The sequence below is a fragment of the Haliotis rubra genome, unplaced genomic scaffold (genome assembly GCF_003918875.1).
Source record: "Haliotis rubra isolate DU_JTF1 unplaced genomic scaffold, ASM391887v1 Scf170, whole genome shotgun sequence".
NCBI lineage: Eukaryota > Metazoa > Mollusca > Gastropoda > Lepetellida > Haliotidae > Haliotis > Haliotis rubra.
Window position 1 is genome coordinate 687,777 of NW_025765670.1, and position 25,598 is coordinate 713,374.

Consider the following 25,598-nt stretch of genomic DNA (forward strand, 5'->3'; position numbering starts at 1 on the left):
ACTGTACCACTGTTCCTCATTTGATGTTGTAATGTATTTTTTAACACTGTTTGACATGATTGACACCCCTTCTCAAATAACCTCTCCCTGTGTTGCCATGCAATATTTTAACAGAGGCCAGACCAATTATATTTCTTGTTTTGTCCTCAGAAAACCTAAGGGCAGGAGGGAAAAAAATAAAAATAGAATCACCAGTCAAACTAATATTCCTTCTAAATACTCAAAGCATGTTACTTTTGGCAATTTGTGAAGTGTTATGGGGCAAAAAACAACCTTAAAACAAAATTTCTTGTATGTTTACATTTTTAGCCAATGAAAACATTAGGATTTTTATTTTTTTCTTATTCTTGAAAATATATGTCAGGCAGATCCGTAAAACAAGAAATAAGATTGGTCTGGCCTAAAGATATATCCACCATTTCCCAGACTGTTGTATAATTATTCATAAATATTTTTTTCAAGTGTCCCTACTGAAATAAGAATGTTTAATTGTTGACATTTTTACCATGTAGGCATCCAATCCAAAAACTTGTTTTATGTGACAGACAAACTTTGAATGCTTTGAACGTCCATATTGTAACAAACCTTTTATGAATATCTACCAAAATTCATAGTCAGCTGTCAACTTTACCGGTAATTAAGTTTGGTAAAGTTTTATGATCTGTGAAATTTTTCTTAGGATGCAATTTTCACTTTGAAGGCAAATTTGAACCTGATGAAAGCAAAAACAATTTTTTTTAAAATCAACAAAAAATATTATATGTAATCAGTTATGAATAATATCATAATTTGTATAAAATGGGCAGTTATCATGCATTTTCTATTATTAGGAAACCTGACATGAAGTAGCTGGTCATAGAGTGTCTCTTCCAAATCAACATGGAGGAAGGTGAGAAGACCACTCCCGAGGCCAGTAGCAGGGAGGCTGAAGACAAGCAGCCTGGCCAGTCATCTGGACGATCACTGACCACACCACCACCCAGGGACAGTACAGAGTCCAGCAGTGACACCAAGGATAAAATTGTTAAAACCGAAAATGTTGGTGCGGAACCGAAAGTCACAGATAGCAACATGACCAACAGCAGTCTTTTGGACCCTGAGTCTTTCGAAGACTTCAATACCATGTTTCAGCCGGCGCTAGGAACAGCCCGCACCAAAAGCCCCGATTCCAGTCGTCCTAAAAGCAGCAGCAGTGGAGAGATTATGTTTGAAGCAAAGCGAAGACGACGTAAAGTTGCATCGGGACCAAACGCTCATACAGTGACATTTACCGTTAATGTTGCCATGGCGATACCAACAGGTCAGTGCCTCCTTTGGAAACTTGTCATTTAGACTTTTGAATATTGTACATTTAAAGAAAGGGGTCTGTTTCATTGTTGCATGCATATTCCAACCCAGGAAAAGATAAGCATTCCTCAATGCATGTTCAAAGTATGATAGTAAATAGATTGTGGGCACTTTTAGCTTAGTATGAAATGTTTAAGCCCCCAGAAGGATTTTCAGAGCAATTCATCAGCAAATCTTAATTTTTTCTACAATACTTGAATCATGTAACTTTAAAAGGAGAAAATTGTGTATAATGTTTTGTTCAATGTTGTATTGTTTTTGTATAAATTTTAATTAGAACAGTGATTAGTTTTAGAATTAGCTGCCAGAAGTGGTTTGACTGTTGTGGTATTTAGATATTGTGGGTGTGTTGAAGCATATCAGCAAACAATAGTATATTATTGTGTTTTGTAGTAACTGTTTCTTTCGTTTTGTGATCGAAGAGGTAGTACCTGACCCCTCCCTCTCTGTAATCTTGAAAACACTTTTTGTCTATTTTATTGTCCAACGTGTTAAGCTTGAGAACATGAGGCATGTTTTTCTCCACTGACAGATAAACATGTCATGTCTTTGTATTAGGTCTGTTGGGTTCTCATTATACAGACTTAAACTGTTGCTGGTGAATATATTCATATCATCAAATCACACCATGACTCTAAGGACAGTACGAATGACTTATGTCTGTCATTTTAAACTGAAAAGGGAGATATTGAAACCACTTGAATCTATCAGAGTTTTAGCTTGGAAAGATACTTTGCGATTTTGACCCAAATTGTGACAATAGACTAATGGTCCAGGGCTCCAGTTAATTTTTCAACATCAGGAGTACGTACTTCTTATGTTTTCAATATAAGAGTACTGGAAAACTTTAAGAGTACATTTAGAGTACTGAATGGAATTTAATGGAGTATCAGTAATCTTGTGTTTGGCATCATATATGCACCACAACATTGCTACTCTTGTGTAAACAGGTCAATGAACAATACTTTTTCTGATAAATACGACTGTAAATGATTCTAAGACCGTACACCATTGCTGTGGTGCGTATCTGCTACGTTTTCCAAAATATTTCCTACCGTATCGTGCATATTTTTTATCCGTACATACGCTGATACGGCCCTTATCTGGAGCCCTGATGGTCATAATGTTTTTGGTAATTTTGATCATTATTAATAAACATTTTGTCCTAATTATGATAATTATTTTCGCCTAATTCTGACTGTAATGATCATGATGAGTATAATGAACAACTGACTGAAAATGTATGATAATCTTCAGACATTCATGAAGTGATAATAATTCATATTAGTCACAATGATATATCAAGATCAATGTGAAAATGCTATACATGTATTTTGATCTCTTAAGCTGCTCACATTTAATATAAATCAAGAATGGTGACATAAAAATAAATTGCTACAAGTTTCTGTAAAATATTGTACAGGGATTTATCTAGATCTACTCAGAGGGCAATATTCAGCCCAAATGGCTGTAACTAAATGTGTAAGTAATCAAAAACTGGAATTCATAATTTCCAAATTTACATTTTTATAGAGAAGATGTATTTCACTGAAAGCAGGACTATTATTATAACGGAGGAGGGTTTTATTGCTAAGCTTTAAGATTTTTTTAAGAAATGTAGTGTTAAATTTTGATTTCAAAATACCTGTAAATATAAGAAAATATAATTTTGAAGAAAAATATGCATTTTACAGCCTTCAAATGCCATTGTGTTTTGTTTTTTTGTGGGTTTATTATTTTTGGGGGGTGGGATGGGGGGTGGATTCTTGAAAAATCCCTGTCATGGATAAGTTTCTATACAATGTGTATGCAAGGTAAGTCATGACATTTATTGTGTTTATTTCAAAAGTCAAGTTAATGTAAATGACAATGATAAAAAAAATCATGATTTGTTGGGTTTCTTTACAGCAGATCAAGAAATGAGCTGAAATGTTATCGTAAAAAAATAATAAAAAAAACAAATCATGATTTGCTGGATTTTTTAAAGCAGATCAAGAAATTAGCCAAAATGTTGTTGTTGTATCGTACATAGGATTTCACTTCCAGGAAGTGACTGTTTCTTTAATTGCTATTCCCTGTAATATGCAGTAAAAGACAAGTCTGGACACGCTCGTCGACAAGGGACGCCTGTCCAACCTCATGGTAACCAAACAGTATTTAGGTATTTAAGTCGCTGCACCCCCTGCTCTGCAGTTCGCCATTCTCTCTCATTTATCCCACTTCTACTTTCAATTACACCGCAAACATCCACACGCAAAGCTTGCATGTTGATATCTGTCAATTCTGCCTGAAGGGACTTCGCATTTCAGAGCCGTTTTCCTTCCGTTAAGCTGGGGGAATTTCCTTGCATGACTGCAAACCGTTGCCAGCTATTTTCATTCAGCTTGTCTGTGGGTGATTTCTCGGTGGTTGATGTTAACGCTTGAATTACAGTCCCATGGAATTGTCGTTTACACTTGATACTGATAAAATCTAGGGCTTAATTTTGATTGATGGAAATCACACTTGCTTGTATTGTGCGTTACAAGATCTATATGTGATAAAGTAAGGAATGGAGTCGAATCATGAGGGTCTATTGTGAAGTGAATATTGATTAAAAGTTGTTGTGTAAATAGTATTCATATAGGTCAACCAGTCATGCATTAAATATATATTAGGCTATCATGAATAGGCTTTTAAAGGGTATTACAAAGATTTGGAGGACATATATCATATATTGATGTAATGAATATTTTCTTGTTGAAGAGTATTCTTGGGTTTTTTCTGTTTTGGTTGTCATGGTAACAGAATTTATCTGAATGAATATATTATAATAAAGTTATCATCATTTGAAGGATTATGTTACCCTGGTTAATATAAAGAAATATTATTTTCAAAATTATATTTTTTAGACACATTTTTCCTCATTGAACATTTTGATTACAAACAAATGAATTTTTTTTATACAAAAATGCTTTTGCCATCTTACTTTAATTTAGTCATTCAGCACAAGTTTCGTGTTTAAATGCACACATGTAGAGCACAAACTGCTTTCCACAGTATTCTGCGATATAGTTTAGATATACATCTTCATCTTTGTAACTTCATACACATCTGCTGTCTTCCAGCAGAGACCATATACAATGGTCTCTGCTTCCAGGCTTTCTTTCCGATACACATAGTGGCACATCATTTCTTATCTACAGCATCTAGTATAATAAAACCTTATCTAAAAGTAGGAAAGTTTTCAAAACTTGATTTTAAATAATCAAAATAGTACTGTATTTACTGAAGAAATGCAGTTCGCTCTACTCCCATGTTTTTTGGAATAAAGTACAGTTTTGCCCTGAACTATTATATATAGTTAAAGCATGAGGATCCTTTCGTCCTCTATTACATAGTTCTAAATAATAGAATTTCGAATGATAATACAGAAAGAAATGGGGTAACAGTAATTACATTTCAAATTTGGTGTTGGAGAATGGCCCATTCTTTCAGTATGAAAAAACTGGTTGGAGGAAGGGAGGGTTGTTTTTTTATGCTTTTTTTTTATTATAACCAAACATATATTTAATTTGAAGGCCTTATGTCCTGGGAACCTCAATGACCATGAATACACCTTCAAGCGTGATGTTAGTCATATCTATTTGCAAATGAATTTTATGAATATCAAATTTATAAAATTCATATTTTTAGAACAATTAATTATTTGAGGATCTTGTCAATATTGAAATTGACTAAGAAATTAAAAGAAAAATTCTGTTGAAAATATTGATAGCATATTTGTGTCTGCAGAATGTGGCACCAAAGTCAAGATGCTGATTATGCTTGAGGACATGTTGTCATCGCAAGGATGTCAATTGTCACCTCTACTCTTTACAACAGATTGAATTTATGAATAATTAAACACTCTCTGTCCGTTTATATGTAGCTTTTTTCCCCATCATTTCCTGTGTCACCCACACCTTTCTCCCGTATAAAGGCCTCTCTCCCTGTAGTAGCGTGATGGTTGACAAAGCAGGCGATGTGGTACTGTTAGATTTGATAATTCCTGCTGTATTAGGAAATAATTTTTTGATGGCAATAAAGAAAGGTAAGTGGACATGTTTTTATTTTTTCTGTTTAAGTAGATAAGCCTGTGCTTTAAGTCAATTTAACATTGAAAACTTTTGTTTAATCATTCTCAGGGCTATTACATCAACATTATATGCACTGTTCACTATGCCTGATGATTTTTTTGTGTGGCATAAAAGTTTTGTGATAAACTTTCCTCCAGAAGGTGTTTTGGTGTCGGAAGTATTCCCATTGGAACTTTTTTGGTTAAAACATGGAACGCCAGTTACATGCAATTTACTGAACTCTGATCTGTTGATGCCAAAGTACGGAGGTCTATGTTTTCTAAACATTATTCCTGACAAACCTTGAGTTAACCATGAACACATTTTGTAATTTATTTTGCCACCTGCTTTTTGACACATTGAGTTAGAATGTCTGCTTACTTTATTTTCCATATTCATAATAATTATGATAATAATACAAAGATGATTATGGTTTGCCGAATTCCACTGAAGTGAATAATCAGAGTTCTATATTATTTTTAAGAATTGCTACCCTCTTTCACTGTTTTTTTCTCAGCTTCCTGAGAAGTATACACTGTCATCTCCTATCGTAGATGAACATTCTTGCTTGTTTTGATTTCTGTCATCTTTGACAATATGCTTTTATGATTTTTTGTTATTAGCTCAAGCTGTATTCTTTCTTTTCTTCCTTTTTGTTGTAGCTGTAAAATTGCTGATGCAGCAGAATATATTTATCAGACATTTCCTCCCTTATTTTTTAAAAGACAATAATATGTAACTGAAAGGTGAATGAATATGTAATGCATTTCCATTCCTTTGTAATAAACACTATCCTTTCTTCAGTCCCACTGAGTTACACTAGAGGTCTCTGTTTAATGTCAGTTTGTTGAAGTCCATCAAAGTACAGTAGAATACTTTTATAACGAACACGGATATAACAAACTGACGGCTATATCGAACTGTTTTAAAAGTCCCTAATAAACCCTATATTATCATATAAAAAAAGTGAATAGCGAACTACGGATATAACAAACTAATTTCAGTGGTCCCTTGGAGTTCGTTATAAAGGTATTTTACTGTACAGATACATCCTTAAAACATCATTATAAAACATCAAGCCTCATTAGTCAGTCATATATATCTCCATTCTGTTCTACAAATACACTGGACCCATTCACTGCCATTTCTGAGTTCCAGAAGTGTTGTCACGATCTGTTATCACTAACTTAGCAAACCTTCCCTGAATATACAGCATGAAATCAACAACCAATATCTATTCTGAAAACAAGTTCAGCATAGATTTACATTTAGAATTGCATCCTTATACAAGAGAGCCCTTGATATGCATAATAAAATTAACAAAATTTTTCTTTTTTTAAATAGATGTTTTCTATGAACTGAGGGGAAGGAAGTCCTTTAGCTACGAAACATTGGGAGTCGTTTTTGAGATGGCACAAAACATGAGTCAAATTCAGATTATGACAATGCTTGTTTAAATTGAAAAGGAAAACTGTAATTTGATTGGACAGTTATTTTTAGCTATGTTAGCAAATAGATCCAAGGTAAAAGATAATAGAATGGAGATAATATGATAATATGTTGGATAATCACAGATAAACAGCTTGTAGTTACACGGTCATATTGTGACTTGCAGTTGAGGATGATTGTCAGCCCGATATAAAGGAGATGATGAAGAAGAAGAAGCGTGTGTTTGAGGCGCCGCGGGCCCAGAACTACTACCATGTGGAGTACTACCTGCTTCCTGACGAGGAGGAACTCACCAAGACCGACATCGTCACATATGGCATGGCAGCCAAGATATACATGGAGAGACACGACCCCCGCGTCATCAAAACGTGGCAAGACGGTGACGTCACGTGGATCGCCTGGGCCAATACGTAAGTACTCTGCTAATTGTTTAATCAACATTTAGCAGGGCTCCAGATAAGGGCCATATCGGCGTGTATACGTATAAAAAATATGCACGATACGGTTGGAAATAATTTAGTAAATGTATCAGATACGCACCACGGCAATGGTGTACGGTCTTAGAATCATTTACAGAAGTATTTATCAGAATATTGTTCATTGACCTGTTTATACAAGAGTAGCAATGTTGTGGTGCATATATGAAACGAAACACAAGATACTGATACGCCATTAAATTCCATTCAGTACTCTAAATGTACTCTTAAGTTTTCTCCAGTACTCTTATATTGAAAAAATAAGGAGTACATACTCCTGATGTTGAAAAATTATCTGGAGCCCTGATTTAGTTTAATCATCGTTGCCTTATTCTAAACATATTGTTTTCTCAAATGGTTCCATTTACACTTTGTTTACCTTATCATAAACATATTGATTCTTTAAATTGCCTCTTATTCTAAATGTTTGGAGAATGATTTCTTAGTCTTAAGTATTTACCAAAATAAATATTGTTTACAAAACATGCTGAAATAATTCTGAATATAACGTTCCCAGAAAATACATTCTCATAACAAACATATTGTCTCCTCAAATGATGCGTATTCTAAAGTGTTTGTTGCGACAAATAGTTTTCCCAACATACACAAATAAGTCCTAATTTTAATCATATTGTTCACTCAAATAAATTCTTATTAAAAGTTATGTCTGCTTGAATGTTATCTTATTGAAAATGTAATGTAATTTCCTTATTCATAAAATATTGTTTATTAAAATTAATCCTTTATGAAAACATTGTTTACATAAATAAGTCATTATCCTAATATGGTTGTTTACTCAAAGTAAACATTATTCTCAACATAGAGTTGATACTACTTAACATTTTTCTGCATTGAACTGAAAATAGTTAAATTTCAAAATTATTAATAAAAATAAGGCCACTTATATGCCACCGAACTCTACACCGCTGGGGCATGCTCATATTGCATACAATTGAAAAGATGAACAATTGTCAGCAATTCAGGATGGGTTTCTAGACCAGATTTAAAGGCAGTCGCAGTCATGGAAGGAGCTTCTGAGGTGAAGAGAGTTCCTAAGCACAGCGGCAGTGTTTTAATTGCACGCGACCAGAGCAATTTGTCACCTGCTGATGACTCTTGGGATACACTTGGGAACAACTGTGACAAATTCACACTCTATTTCCTGGGCCCTGTTCAACAAAATGATCATAGCGCTAAGATGATCCTAACTCCCATACTTTAACATAGATTTACGACTGTCAAAGTGCTACGATCGCTTTGAGGAACAGGGCACTGGACATAGGGAAAACATTAACAGTGTTTACTGTTATAATAGGATTATAATTAATATAATATTAGGGTAGTATTATATAATATAATTAATTATGTAGGATTATAATTTGAAAGTATTTAACTTTAAAACCATTCAATTACCTATGGATAAAACGTTAATTTATTAGAAAAGCAACTCTGTATGTATGTTTGCTAATCAATAGAAACAAGCTATGCAGTGGTTACAATCTAACTGTCTGAACCCTGTGGTCTGTTCCACAACCAACTGGAAGCTCTCCTTGCTCTTGTCAAACAAGCTCAGAAGACTGTATGTCAACCAGTGCTTGTGCCATTGATCGAATAATTGGTCGATTGATTGATCTCGCGTGCATTAGCGATTAGCTCAGGAGATTAATCAGTATTCATAAAAAATGAAACAACAAATTAAACTTTAGAAAATATGTTTCTTATTGTTATGTTTGTTAAATCAAGACATAAACAAGTGATGCAGTTTCCTGACTCGTAAAACAGCAATGTAAACAACATACTCGTGTGTGTGTCTAAACAGGAAGTATATCAATAGTCTTGATCATGGTATTAATCGGTGCACGATGTTATGATTGTGTCATGTTATTGCCTACGTGGGTTTTGTGGTGGGGTTTACGATTACAATCAATTGTTGATCGATTTCTGAGCTCCATTTATGGATCTACATGTTTTGAACAATAACCAGCACTAGTGTCTACATCTGCAGGTGAACTATTTCACATTCTATGGGAACAGCACAAGTACACCCCCAGATATCAGATGTTTATCAGATAAGATTTACGTGTCATTTATTCCCACTTATAATATGTCAATGTACTTAGTTGTCAATTAGTTGTGGTGTTGTGTGGTCCTGTGTGTAGAGCTCAGGTCACAAATCAGTTGAAGTTAAGCAACGTCTGGCGCGGAGAGTCCTTGGATGGGTGATCGTGTTTGGCAGCTTGACTCCTGAGAGTTTCTAGGACTTCAGTCCTGCCCCACAATGAAGTAGATGTGATACATGTGGTCTTACCTTAGGCAACTGAGTTTGTTCAAACTTGCCTCTGTTCACCTAGCAGAAAATGGGTACCTGGTGGGATAAGTCATGTGACTAACCTTCTAGCGCCTCACAGGCAGCTTGGGTTATCTGGGGTAATAATAATCAGATTTGAACATGCCCCTCCATGGTGCGGAATTCAGCACATTACGAATGCCCTTATTATTATCATAATTATCATATTTCAATACAAATGTAACTCACTGCTGAATGTAATCAGAGTAATGTAGCCTGAAATATAACAACATTCATATTTGTTCTTATGTAGTAGGGGCTGTGGGGTAGCCTAGTGGTTAAAAATAACAGGCTAGGTTGAATCCCCACATGGGTACAATGTGTGAAGCCCATTTCTATCCCCGCCGTGATATTTGTCAGTCAGTCAGTCAGTCTTATGTAGTAAAAATGGGATGATGTGCATTCCAGTCGCTGAAATGTCTTGACTTTCCACTGTACATCAGTTGTATTTTACTAACTTTTCACTCTGCAGTGACAATATGTCCTTGTTTGATGAAGATAATTGATTTAATACATTGTATCTTCTTTTATAACTTGGATCTTTTAACTTCTTGTTTTTCTAATTCAATAACGATTTGTTGACACTCAATTTCCAAAGACTGATCATAATGAAAAGATGAATGAAGGTTACTAAGGTAACACAAATACTATGGGTCTATGTGTCTGGGTATTAACTTTGGCCTTGACCCAGCCCTAGTCTACACATATTTATGTCTTCATTGAATGTACGTGTTTTAAGGATAAGGCTAACTAGTATTATTTACCTAGTTTTGAATCTAAGACCAGGGAGGTTCTCATGAAGTATTTAACTTTTGAATTAGTGACTTTTGAAACAGGACTGCTTGAATGTCTTCTTCAGACCACACATACCTATCGGACAGTGATACTGCTTTATGTTCCTTCCATTGTCTTCTAAATGCTACTGTTAGAATATCGTGAGGACTTAGGTCAAGGTCAGGAAATGTTTGCAGTTAATTGGGCTTAAATTATTATTACTTTAATTACAGTGAAACGGGACCTTTCTTAGAAAAGGCTGAGGCCAAATTAGTGAAAAGGTCAAGGTCAAGGTGTTTGTGAGACATGGTTAATTTGTTGTTGTCAGTTTCTGAGGCTTAGCTACCACTGCATGCCAGAAACTTTATAGTTACATGTATATTTGCAGATTGTACGAAATCAAATGTGGCATATTTCTCAACATGTAGGTAATTGTGAGGTTCTTGAGAAAAGTGGTTGTACATTGCAAATAAATTACTCTTACACATTCAGTACAGTTCTGTCATTAGGCAGATGTCGCATCTGATGAAGTAGGTCAAGGTCATTGTTGAAGGTTGGATTAAGTAAGTAATCACAAAGGTGATTTGACTGCCTGTGTGGTTTAAATAAACATGGGATGGGATTTGAATAAAGATGGGAAGGGATTTAAATGATGGGATTGTGTATTGATAGTAGTGAGTAAGTGAGGTTTTACACCACTGTTAGCAACATTACAGCATATCACAGCAGGGGACACCAGTAATGGGTTTCGCAGATTGTACCCAGGTGTGGAACTCATCTCTTAAATAGGTATTGGTTGTAGTGTGACCATCACAGTAGACTCACTCTTGACATCATAACCTGGGCACCGTTTCCTCAAAGCGATCGTAGTGCTACGATTGTCGTAAGTCTAAGTTAACGTATGGGAGTTACGATCATCTTAGGGCTAAGATCGTTTTGTGGATTGGGGCCCAGGCTCTTTAGTGTGTTTGATGGTGTTATCACAGACATTTGAGTGGGTGTTATCACAGACATTTGAGTGAGTGAGTTTTACACCGCTTTTAGCAATATTCCAGCAATATCACGGCAGGGGACACCAGAAATGGGCTTCACACATGGGGAATCAAACCCGGGTCTCCAGTGTGACACCTTAACCACTAGGCTAGCCCACCGCCCCTTATCACAGACCGACACTGATAGGATACGTAAACCAACCTCAGGGATACATGGATCGTAGTAGTATTGAGATAACTTGTATCTTTTCTGTCTTGATTTCCCACGATGGTAATTCAATTCAAATTGTAATTCAAAGTGAAAAGACCTTTCCTCTTACATGGCTTGATTATGAAGACTTAGTAACATCATCCTCACCGTCAAATGGTCATATGTCTGAATATAATTTACATAATGATTCACTTAGAAATGTCAAGACTGTCCATGATTGTTTGAAATAGGTTTATCTGGAGGTCGCCTATCAAAAGTCCAAGAGTGAGTGAGTAAGGTTTTATGCCACTTTAAGCAATATTCCAGCAATATCAATGAGAAGGAAGTGTGCTGCACGTATTGTCTGTTTAAATTTGTTTGTTGTTTAAAGCCACACTCAGCAATATTCCAGCTTTATGGCAGCAGTCTGTAAATAATTGAGTCTGGGCCAGACAATCCAATGATCAACATCATGAGCATCAATCAACTCAGTTGGGATACAATGACATGTTTAAACCTTGTCAGGAGCCTGACCACCCAATCTCTCGCTTCTTACTGCAGATATTGTACCCATTTGGGAAATCCAACCTAAGTCTTCAGATTTAACCACTGGACTACCCACTGTCCCAAAAGTCAAAGAGATTTGTGACATGATTCAATAATCTGTTTTTATTTAGTCTCAGAAACAACTAAAAAGACAAACATTCAGTCACATAATCATGGAAACAAATTTATTCAGTGAAATTCGTGCAAAGATTATGGATATGAAGTGTATTTAAAATAATCTTAGAACCACGAGGTCCAGAGAGAGGAAATATATTCCAGCAATATAAGGACACCAGAAATGGGTACATCGCAACCATGTGGGGAATCGAACCCGGATCTTTGGCATGATGAGCGAGGCTGATGTTTATGAGTTTGAATCCCATGGTTGATGGTTTCTTGCCCAGACATCACTTTACCCAGACTCACAGGTTTCACTAATGTTGTACATTTCATTACTGTGATATAACAGAACACTGTTCAGTAATACAGTGACCCAGATAGCATTCGGACGTTGGCCCAACGTTGGCAATGTTGGCAAAACCATTGCCATCGTTGGGCCAACGTCTGAATGCTATCTGGGTCACTGTATTACTGAACAGTTTTTATGCTTCTCTAATGAAGCTTAGACTCTTCGTTGGTGTTTTTGTTTGGGTTTAGACTTATGTTCTCTGATGTGATCTAGTTATGTGCTGTGTTTTACTGATCTAGTTACGTTATTTACCACTAAAAATCACTTTACCTCAGAATCAATCATGTCTCGCGACCTTTTATCCCAAGAGTTTTAGTCACTTTGACATTTTCACCGTATTTGTTTTTTCCCATTCGCTCTACGTCCTGATGCTAAATTTAGCCATCAATTATATCTTTTTTGTGAAATAACGAACAATGAACATGATATTAATTGATATTAAGCGATATTGATTAAAACAAATGGCAGTAGAATATTTCGACTTGATCAGATTTTGATAGGACATATTGGATGTCAGTCAGTCAATGTCATTTTAACTTTTGTAGTTGGTCTTGGTTGTTTTACGTCGCACTCAGAAATATTCCAGCTATATGGCGGCGGTCTGTAAATAATGGAGTCTAGACAAGACAGTCCAGTGATCAACAGCATGAGCATCAATCTACCCAATTGGGATACACGATGACACGTGTCAACCAAGTCAGAGAGTGTGGCGTTAAACAACAACCAACTTACTCTCCGACAAACAAACTTACACTCATTTGCAAGACATCGATGTATGTTAATGTAGTTTCACCTCAAAACAAGATATTGCCTACATTTGTATGACTGATAAGTACTTAGCCTCCCATGGAAGGGATTGTACTGTAATAATGAAATCATTTAATGTTGACACTGCATGATGTCAAAGTATTGTCCACAAAAACTTTCAAGAGTCAGTTGTGCAACAGTACATTACACTTGTAGAGAACACACTTGTAATAAACTGATGGTTATAATTAACAGCTTTCCTGGCAATTTACCATGTCAACTGCTGTAAACTGTGTATTTCATACTTTGGCACCAAATGAAGCCAGACCACGCGCCAATGAAAGAGCGCCATTGAAGCTCAGGAAAGATGAGTTGCTCCATCAAGACAGTGCATCAGTCCACAAACCTATTGTTGCCATAGCTACAATCCACAAGCATGGTTTAAACTCCTTCAGCATCCACCTTTGCTTGAGTCAGCCTCATCTGACTTCACATGCTCTCCTGTCTAGACAGATAGCCATTTGGAATCAAACCATGTCGTGGCACAGAGAGTGATTGAGTGAGTTTAGTTTTACGCCGCTTTTAGTAATATCCCAGCAATATCATGGCGGGGAGACACCAGTAATGGGCGTCATACATTGTACCCATGTGGGGAATCGAACCCGGGTCTTCGGCGTGACGAGCAAACCCTTTAACCACTAGGCTACCCCACCGCCCCCATGGCATAGAAAAGAACTTTTACGAAACAAGATCCCTCAGACAGCAATGTGTTTCAATGAGGATGGGTATTTTGTTGAAAAATAATTCATTTTCATGTCGAAGGGGATTTTGTTTTTAATTTTTTTTTAATGTCTTTAAGTGTGTCGTTCTTTATGAGGCTCAGAACCTATCAGTCAGTCTTTATATTTCCTGGAAAAACAGGTAGTAAAAAATCTAACATCAGCTTTAGTTCACCTGCCAGTTGTAGTAAATGTTTTTCACATTTGAGTCCAAATGAGTTGACAAAAGCAAGTCTATCATGAAAATGTTGACTTTTTAGACACCTGTACTTTGTCAAAAATGATGTATAAATGTTTGATGACATGAGAGCACATAAAACATGAACCTGCTCAGTAGAAAGTTTTAATCATCTAAAATACTCAAGATGGATGCCACTTCATTGTGTCCACAAGGGAGGTCTCGAGACATGCTCTGGGACTGATCCCAACTTAACAAAATGAAACGATTCCCAATACATGAAAATAAATGTGTGCGATAAGTGTGATCTGAACATTATAAATACATGCAGCTAAAAACAAGATTAAAAAATACATGGATTTCAATTTCCTATATGGATCAGCCTTCTCTCTATGTGTGGGGCCCAATCGTCACAGCAGAACATGACTACGTTGGTTCTGTAACGGAGATGTTTGATACAAGTAAACATTTCATCCAATTTATGACTCTGTTGGAATCACTTGGGGAGTTCTTGACAATAATCCATACTAATGTACAGCTTCTGATAAGAGTGAAATTGGACTATGTTCAACTTTTATCTGATTGCATTTTTTCTCGATCCGTTGTAGGATCTCTTCCTACACTAACGTCCATTGCCCATTAGGTTATTGGATGATCATTGTAAGGCTTATATACTATTTTCTTTTACAGTTTTGGTAAATTCTCAGATAATGGAATTTAAGGTATAGTTTTCTTTTGGAAACGTTGACAGTTAAACAGTACAGAAGTCTGCCCTGTCTCGATGCATGCTAGATGTAATTAGTCCATAGAGTAACAAAATTAGCCACAGTCGTGAAGCCGAGATGAAGAAAGTCCTCAGAGTTTTATATTAGATTAAAGTTGGTTATAACCCTCGTGGTGATGAGAGGCTGTAGTTGTTGGGTTTAATCACCGTCCGTCTTAATGGAATCTATAAATACCATCAAATTTATTGCAAAAATTAAATTACTGTCGGTGAAATTATACAAGCTGTGATATGGGATTTGTTTCCTCCCACACCGACGTCCATTCTACATCGTGTGATTTTCCTGATCCGATCCCTCATCCCATGGGATGGTCTTCCTTAAAAGCCGCGACATCGGAAGTGACTTTTAGCCGTTCCATATGCATTGCAGTCTCAATGGCAATTCCCTCCTTCTAAATGATATTGTGTCATATCTGAGAGACAGGCTTCACACAACAACAATGAATACTGACAGTTATTGATTTTGCGGTGTAATTGCTATGATAAACATTCATTTCTCCTGGCCTCACGTGTGTCTCGGAGCAATTATTTTCAATTATTTCATCACAGTGTATGACTTTCCCCATCGATCATGCTAGTTATTTGTAAACGAGCCATAAGAACAATGAGTTAAAATTGACATGTTTACTTTCACAGACACGTAGTGACCGTGACCAGGGAGGTTCTTCTCAAAATGTTTAATCACAAGATTGAACTCCGTGTGTGGGACACAAAGGATAAAGTCTCAACGAGAGCCAGATTTGATCGGCCGAAGGCGTTCCGACTCCCACAAGCGAAACCAGGTAAGAATGGCAGACAGTTCCTCTTTTGGCGCTCATAGTTACACAAGGGAGACAGGCATGAATTAGTTGCTACTATGATTTGTGTATTGATCTTTGAAAGTATTTCAGAATCTGCCTAAAGCTTAGAGTGAAAAAACCTGTTAGTTTCCCTTCTCTGGTTAAACACATGCATGAATAAGATTTTCATTTCAAGTTTGTCTGGTTGTCCGAGACGTCTTACTGGGTAGTTATCAGTTTGTAGTTGAGGCAATTGATTTATATGAAACCGTGTAAATATACATAGGAATAGCTCAGTATGTGCAGCCTTGATCATTCATGCAAGTCCGCTGTATGGAGACTTCTAAATTGTTCCGAGGACCAGTAGAACTCCAATGATGTTAGTCTTCTTGACTAGTTGTATACAAGGACTGTTTGACTGATTGATTCTTGACAGTTGTCAGTTCTTCAGTCTTGCACGCAAATTTAAACTGAATAAACAGAAATTATCAACATTTTGTTTCATTCATTCAAGAAACAGAAAAAGTCATTTCCGCTATTCTTCTTGACTATTCTTTAAATACTTGATTTCTTGGATGAATTTGGAAGAATATCCGTGACACATAATATTACAAAATAGAGTTCAATAACTAAGCGACAGGTTTATAATTTCTGGCAACTTTAATCATCATGTCATGGAATTGTTGAGCTCAGTTCTTCAGTCAAGTTCTTTCTCAGTACAATATGTTGTGAAGATCTGTGTTTAGCACCATCAAATATTGCTCAGCATACTTCTGTGTATTTAAAGGGACCTTTGATATTCCATTGTCCAGATGAAACTGTTACTGGCCATGACCTTGCTAATGAGCATAGTAATTAACTTGACAGCAGTGGTAAATATCTAAGACAAGATCACTTCTGGGATTCCTTCCCCTATTGAGGTTACTATTTAACTTACACGTAAAGGTCCGGGTTAGAATATTGATCTTCAGTAACCCATGCTTGTCATAAGAGGCCTAACGGGATCGGGTGGTCAGGCTCGCTGACTTGGTTGACACATGTCATCGGTTCCCAATTGCACAGATCGATGCTCATGCTGTTGATCACTGGATTGTCTGGTCCAGACTCGATTTTTTACAGCCCGCTGCCAAATAGCTGGAATATTGCTGAGTGTGGCGTAAAACTCAACTCACTGACTCACTCACTCACTATTTAACTTAGATTAATTTCCAGTTCGAAACAGTGTTAAACCCGACTTACTCCTTCGTCTTGAGTGTAATGTTAAGTTTGAATTTTAGATCCTCTTCTTGTTTGTGTTACTTTGGAGGACTGTAGGGGCTACATATTTGAAGCAAATATTTTTAAGTGTTACGTCAGGTGGTAAAAATGTCATTGCAATGGTAATTTTATTCAAAACATATTTTTAATAAAGCAATGAATTTATCAGTGTTATTGTTATTGTACAGCTGGATATTAATATGTATAGCGTGTGACTAGTTTTTGTAAATATTGATTTCTGTAGTCTCAGTTTAATAAACTTTGGCCATAAACAAAACTTGAATGTATACAGTATTTTCTGGTAAGACAAAGCATTTATGAATATTTTTATGGTTTGCTTATGGGCTTATCTGAATATGAGATCATTTGAGCAGAGTGCATGAGTGAGTGTCTAAGTTGGGTTTTAACAATATTCTCGCAACAGTCTACCATTATCAATCTTTTACATTTATGATGACAAATCCTTTATATAAGAATGGTTACAGACTTTATACGTCAATGTTATAGGTGAGGAAAATAGGGTTTAACTTCACATTTAAGATTATTTCATGTATATAGCAGTGTACATGCATGTTTGTTCATGCAAGCTTGTCAGGCTTTGTACCAAGTTATAGTGCCATCCCACTGAGATACCATGCCACAGTTTTACATGTATACCTCACTCAGACTCTATTCTCCAAGCTGTCCACCAATTGCCTTATTCTTCTTGAGCATCAGGCAGGGTGACAACAAGTGCCATCTTTTGGTTGGATGTGGCCAAGGGTTAAGGCCAGACCAATGTTATGTCTTGTTTTACGGATCCGCTGGTCATATTTTTTCAAGAATAAGAAAAAAAATATAAATGAATTTTCTCCGCTCAAACAATTAATCCTAATGTTGTTATTGGCCACAAATGTAAACTTACAAGAAATTCTTTTTAGACTGCTTTTTGCCCATATACATTTCACAAATTGCCAAAAGTAAAATACTATTAGTATTTAAATGGAATATTACTTTGACTGGTGATTTTTTATTCTTTTTCATTTTGCCTCCTGCCTTTAGGTTTTCGGAGGACAAAAATCCGTAAAACAAGAAATAAAATTGGTCTGGCCTAATGTTCATACCACAATAGAACCAGAACGATTTTCTTGGAAAAATAAAATCAGATCCTAGAGCTGGTTACTGCTGCATAGAGATTTAATGATATCCCATTACAGGTCACAGACGACCTTTCATCTGACCAATCAGAGAGCATCATTTACAAGATCACAAAAGGAAAAGGCCTAACATGTTTTCTAATCAAGCCATCTCGAAAAGTTGACGCGGGTCATTCTGAATGTCAGTCATATGCTCTACAACCCAGACATTGGCTCATCACGCCGAAGACCCGGGTTCGATTCCCCACATGGGCACAATGTGTTAAGCCCATTTCTGGTGTCCCCCGCCGTGATATTGCTGGAATATTGCTAAAAGCGGGAAAAACTAAACTCAGTCAGTCAGTCTACAACCCAGATAGATGGAAATGGAAATGATATGCTAGACATTTAAAACAAAAGAGACTCTCCATATCCCATAGGAAGTACTGTCATAACATCTCAGCAAGCTGTTTGACATTTCAGGTTATTCTCTCTTTTTTTTCAAAAGCATTGCATGGTACGGAAATCACCATTTTGAAACAAGTGTTATGAAGCTTGAGAAAGCTGCTTTTCGACTGGAAATGTTGAATTCTCGTATTCATTTCAATGATTGGTAACATTTTGCAAAAGGTCATTGTGACAGGACCAATAACAAGCAGTCCGCAGATCTTTGTCCCCGGCAGCAAGCAGTAAGAGCTGATTGTGGTGACACTGATGGATGTCTGTCTGAAGGGAGCAATATTTTACTGATGATAAAATGGCTGTCATATGATCAGATATACTTTTTATGATGTTGTCACTCTTTTCCACTTTGTGTATATTGTTTTGATGTGTTTTTATTCTAAAGCCAAACAGCCACCATGTGGTAAGTGATTAAGCTAAATAGTAGATGTTGAAATCGTAGAAATAGAGTTGACATTTTCTAAAGTATTTCCGTAGTATCTGACGTCTATTCTGCAGCTCAAATACTGTGTAGCAAAGACTCATAAGCTTTAACATTTGATACTGGGACTGGAGAAGTCGAAGATACAATCGTCGTAATCGGGATTGTGTGCAAAACATTAAGTTTTTCCCAGCTAGGTTGACAAATATTTCACATGCTGTTTGCAAGGTTTCTGTGTCTGTTCTCCTGTCTGTGATATCTTTTTCCGAAAAAATTCTTTTCCTTTTTCTATGGATTCTATTGATTATGAGAAACCCCCAAAATGGTAACTTATCATAAGGATATCCATTGGCTGTCATGTGAAATAGATTCAACACATTAGTCATGGTAAAGGTTCCACAGTGCAGTGCCAGCTTGGAACCATTCTACATCAGTCCAGTATATAATACGTCAGTACAGCTGGATGTACTTGCAGAACCAATGTGTAATAAAAACTTTGGAGTCGACTAACACGAACTTGGCTTGTAGCTTCATCTTCAGTAGCTTGTAGTGTATTAATATGGACTCTTGTTAGCATACTGGACCAAACAGAGTTTTACCAAACTTGGACTTGGGACAGGTTGTTAAAGTCGCAGGCAGGGGTAGTCTGTGTGCACTCAAATCTGCTATGGAATGACTTTGTGGGCTCAGGCATAGACATTATACTTACCTTGATTGTCTTAGTACTAAGATGACTTTGTGTTAGTGGGCCCTAGCTGATACAACATCATGCTTACCAATGATAGTCTTCCTAAGATGACTTTGTGTTAATGGGCCCAAGCTGATACAACATCATGCTTACCTTGATTGTCTTAGTACTAAGATGACTTTGTGTTAGTGGGCCCAAGCTGATACAACATCATGCTTACCTTGATTGTCTTAGTACTAAGATGACTTTGTGTTAGTGGTCCCAAGCTGATACAACATCATACTTACCTTGATTGTCTTAGTACTAAGATGACTTTGTGTTAGTGGGCCCTAGCTGATACAACATCATACTTACCTTTGATTGTCTTAGTACTAAGATGACTTTGTGTTAGTGGGCATCCTAGCTGATACAACATCATACTTACCTTGATTGTCTTAGTACTAAGATGACTTTGTGTTAGTGGGCCCTAGCTGATACAACATCATACTTACCTTGATTGTCTTAGTACTAAGATGACTTTGTGTTAGTGGGCCCAAGCTGATACAACATCATACTTACCTTTGATTGTCTTAGTACTAAGATGACTTTGTGTTAGTGGTCCCAAGCTGATACAACATCATACTTACCTTGATTGTCTTAGTACTAAGATGACTTTGTGTTAGTGGTCCCAAACTGATACAACATCATACTTACTTACCAATGATAGTCTTAGTACTAAGATGACTTTGTGTTAGTGGGCCCTAGCTGATACAACATCATGCTTACCAATGATAGTCTTAGTACTAAGATGACTTTGTGTTAGTGGGCCCTAGCTGATACAACATCATACTTACCAATGATTGTCTTAGTACTAAGATGACTTTGTGTTAGTGGTCCCAAGCTGATACAACATCATACTTACCTTTGATTGTCTTAGTACTAAGATGACTTTGTGTTAGTGGTCCCAAACTGATACAACATCATACTTACCAATGATAGTCTTAGTACTAAGATGACTTTGTGTTAGTGGGCCCAAGCTGATGCAACATCATACTTACCTTGATTGTCTTAGTACTAAGATGACTTTGTGTTAGTGGGCCCAAGCTGATACAACATCATGCTTACCAATGATAGTCTTAGTACTAAGATGACTTTGTGTTAGTGGGCCCAAGCTGATACAACATCATACTTACCTTGATTGTCTTAGTACTAAGATGACTTTGTGTTAGTGGGCCCTAGCTGATACAACATCATACTTACCTTGATTGTCTTAGTACTAAGATGACTTTGTGTTAGTGGGCCCTAGCTGATACAACATCATGCTTACCAATGATAGTCTTAGTACTAAGATGACTTTGTGTTAGTGGGCCCTAGCTGATACAACATCATGCTTACCAATGATAGTCTTAGTACTAAGATGACTTTGTGTTAGTGGGCCCAAGCTGATACAACATCATACTTACCTTGATTGTCTTAGTACTAAGATGACTTTGTGTTAGTGGTCCCAAGCTGATACAACATCATACTTACCTTGATTGTCTTAGTACTAAGATGACTTTGTGTTAGTGGGCCCAAGCTGATACAACATCATGCTTACCAATGATAGTCTTAGTACTAAGATGACTTTGTGTTAGTGGGCCCTAGCTGATACAACATCATGCTTACCAATGATAGTCTTAGTACTAAGATGACTTTGTGTTAGTGGGCCCAAGCTGATACAACATCATGCTTACTCAATGATTGTCTTAGTACTAAGATGACTTTGTGTTAGTGGGCCCAAGCTGATACAACATCATGCTTACCAATGATAGTCTTAGTACTAAGATGACTTTTGTGTTAGTGGGCCCAAGCTGATACAACATCATGCTTACCTTTGATAGTCTTAGTACTAAGATGACTTTGTGTTAGTGGGCCCAAGCTGATACAACATCATACTTACCTTGATTGTCTTAGTACTAAGATGACTTTGTGTTAGTGGGCTCAAGCTGATACAACATCATGCTTACCAATGATAGTCTTAGTACCAAGATGACTTTGTGTTTGGGCCCAAGCTGTGTTAGTACTAAGATGACTTTGTGTTAGTGGGCCCAAGCTGATACAACATCATGCTTACCTTTGATTGTCTTAGTACTAAGATGACTTTGTGTTAGTGGGCCCAAGCTGATACAACATCATGCTTACTTTGATTGTTTTAGTACTAAAATGATTTAGTTGACTCTATCTGATACAGCATTAAACTTACCAATGATAGTCTTAGCATTAAGATGACTTTGTGTAACTGGTCCCTGGTTGATATAGCATGTGATCAAACCCTGATGTCATAGGCAGCTGATCTGATACTGCGTGGAAACATTGTACACCACAGTGTCAAACCACCACCAGTCTTTCGTCCCATGTGTCGTACCTGGCATAAGTCTGAACCAATTTTTCCATGATCTCATATCTGATGAACCAAAAAAATGACTGTGATTTCCCAGAAGGGCCATTACTTCACACAATATGGCAATTTCGTGACACAACATAGATTTACCCAGACAATTTTTAATAAACTGGCCACAGGAAAGTACAACAAAAAATCAGGGCTGGAATCAGTCTTTAACAAATGTGCCAACATTGCCCGTGTTTATATGAAACATCCAGTTTATATCGTGCATTATTGATTCCGACTTCATGACCAAGCCGTGACTCCCGTTTGTAGGACGGTTGTAACTTGCCCCTCAATCTGCGATATTTATCTAAATAGCTTCTTGGAGAACACTTTATTATTGACCAAGCGAGAATGTACAACTAGGTAGCCCCTCCAGGCTGGGAGGGACATCGCTTGATGGCAGGCTCGGAAGATGAACAGCAGCGTAGGATCGATATGTGCAACAAGTTTTGATTTTGATTTGTTGTAGTAGAAGATGCTGGGATGGGTGCGAAATTGTTGTGTTTGGCATTTTGTAGTTTTGATTGATTAGAGTTGGGGCAGATGTGGATAGCGTCATATGAGGTAAGTTTTGGATCAAGATGTAGTCTGCTTTCATTGTCTTTGCGTTGTTTTTATATGTAGAGAGGGTATTTATGTATATCTAGATGTGTGTGAAATCTGGTCTTTTTTCTAGAAACTGATTCTATATTAGCTTTAATTCTACATTTCCTAGTGTGGCTCTAGATATGCTCGAGGAAATTAATTCAGCTTTATTAAAATGAGCATATTTTGCAAAAGTAATTGAGATCACCATGATTGTTTTTGCAACAGTATTTACTATGTATGCCGACTTTACTTTAGTGGTGTTAGCAGTAAGTAATTCATTTGCTGTATCGTGTCCTGGTTAACTCCAGCTCATACAACTCATGCACACATATTGTGAGGGTCAAGCATTGCAGCCCATGCATTTGGTTTATACAGCTCATGTTTACCAACCATGCTTGTAGTTAATGCAACCATTCATATAGATTATGCATCTCATTCCTTTTACAGGCATGAACACAGCTCATGCAACTGGCTCGTCCATTAACAATTCATGCCAGTGGGTTATGCAGTTCCTACATAACTCCATACAGTATATTCTGTTACTACAGCTCTATACCATCCTTACATACAGTTCTGTGTCTTACATCCCACTCAGCTCATGGTGTTCCTACAAGTGTTCCTACAGTTTGGTGTTCCTACCATCCTTACATACAGTTTTGTGTCTTACATCCCACTCCCAGCTCATGGTGTTCCTTACATACAGTTTTGGTGTTCCTACATGGTCTCTATACCATCCTTACATACAGTTCTGTGTCTTACATCCCACTCAGCTCATGGTGTTCCTACATGGTGTTCCTACCATCCTTACATACAGTTCTGTGTCTTACAACCCACTCAGCTCATGGTGTTCCTACATGGTGTTCCTACCATCCTTACATACAGTTCTGTGTCTTTCAGCTCATGGTGTTCCTACTACCATCCTTACATACAGTTCTGTGTCTTACATCCCACTCAGCTCATGGTGTTCCTACATGGTGTTCCTACCATCCTTACAGTTCTGTGTCTTTCATGGTGTTCTGTGTACAGTTCTGTGTCACCCACCCACTCACATACAGTTCTGTGTCTTACAACCCACTCAGCTCATGGTGTTCCTACATGGTGTTCCTACCATCCTTACATACAGTTCTGTGTCTTACAACCCACTCAGCTCATGGTGTTCCTACATGGTGTTCCCTACCATCCTTACATACAGTTCTGTGTCTTACATCCCACTCAGCTCATGGTGTTCCTACATGGTGTTCCTACCACATACAGTTCTGTTTCTACATACAGTTCCTACCATCCTTACATACAGTTTTGTGTCTTACAACCCACTCAGCTACCCTACCACCCATCCACACAGCTCATGGTGTTCCTACATCTCTATACCATCCTTACATACAGTTCTGTGTCTTACAACCCACTCAGCTCATGGTGTTCCTACATGGTGTTCCTACCATCCTTACATACAGTTCTGTGTCTTGCAACCCACACAGGTCATGGTGTTCCTACAGTGAGTGAGTGAGTTTGGTTATTACACCGCTTTTAGCAATATTCCAGCAATATCACGGCGGGGGACACCAGAAATGGGCTTCACATATTGTACCCATGTGGGGAATCGAACCCAGGTTTTCGGCATGATGAGCGAACGCTTTAACCATTAGGCTACCCCATCGCCCCTGGTGTTCCTACATCTCTATTCCATCCTTACATACAGTTCTGTGTCTCCACACAAACCATGATGCTGCCATGTTCCAGTGATTCAGAGTGTACATGTATGCCACATTGCCACTTCCAGGCGAGGACCTTGACGAGATCGGTGGGGTGAAGGCCAGCGTGCTGAAACAGAGTGGCAGCTTCTCCAAGATGCAGCCGAAGAAAGGGAGTGCGGTCCGTCCACTGCCAGTCACCATCACCTACACCAAGTCAGATGGAGCAGCCAAGAGGAGAGGTAACCTCCCATCAGTTAAATACCCCTTAGTTGGACACCTTAGACACCTGTGAGTTTTCCAGCTTAACACAACACAATGTACTTTCGAGTGATGGTCGAGTCCATGTTATTAAAAATATTTCATACAGAAAATATTTTATTTTTGACCTTTTCAGTTGACCTTTTGCTGTTTTTGTTTTTATTCAGTTTGTTAGATTGTGATTATTGCTTCATCAATAAAGCTTTTTTATGAAAGATAAAACACATGCTAATTTCCCTCTGTGGCAAAAAGGGTGTTCAGACAGTTTGACCTTCCTGAAAAGATGTCTTTCATTACAAAATGAACGTTGACAAATAGGACTTAATATGTTTGAACGATCCACAATGACCCTAACTTGAGACAAGAGAGCTAGTATGACCCCCAAAAGCTGAGGTCACCATCTAAGAGCAATGTCTCTTACAACAAGAACCCACAAGAGATACAGCCACTTTAATTAACTTTCACTAATGAAAAAGTATCTGCTTTCTTCGTAGGCCGCTTGAGAGGAGGGGAGGAGGATGACTTTGATGAAGACAAGCTGTCTGACGCAGGTCAGCGTGACCCTGACAACAAAGGGGAATCCCCAAACAACGTGTCTCAAGCAGAAGAAGCTGCCCCTAGCCCCAACACTCTCATCGCCGTGGCTAACCGCGATGTTGGGGGACAGGACATCAGGTACCGACACATTTAATAATCCCGCAACATCCAAAACAAATTGGATTCAATTAGCAAAGACATTTTCAACAGAGAAGGAACG

The 25,598-nt window shown here is 37.4% G+C and overlaps 1 protein-coding gene across 1 annotated transcript in view; it reads left to right on the top strand.

Annotated features, from left to right (window-relative positions):
• The window catches only part of LOC124272549, a 53,359-nt gene that overhangs the window by 1,754 nt on the left and 26,007 nt on the right, over positions 1-25,598 (top strand). The window contains 7 exon segments of the mRNA XM_046707759.1: positions 831-1,300; positions 3,436-3,489; positions 7,060-7,303; positions 15,812-15,957; positions 19,174-19,191; positions 24,670-24,822; positions 25,336-25,516. Of these exon segments, the coding sequence (XP_046563715.1) occupies positions 880-1,300; positions 3,436-3,489; positions 7,060-7,303; positions 15,812-15,957; positions 19,174-19,191; positions 24,670-24,822; positions 25,336-25,516 (1,217 nt within the window). The 5' untranslated portion in view covers positions 831-879.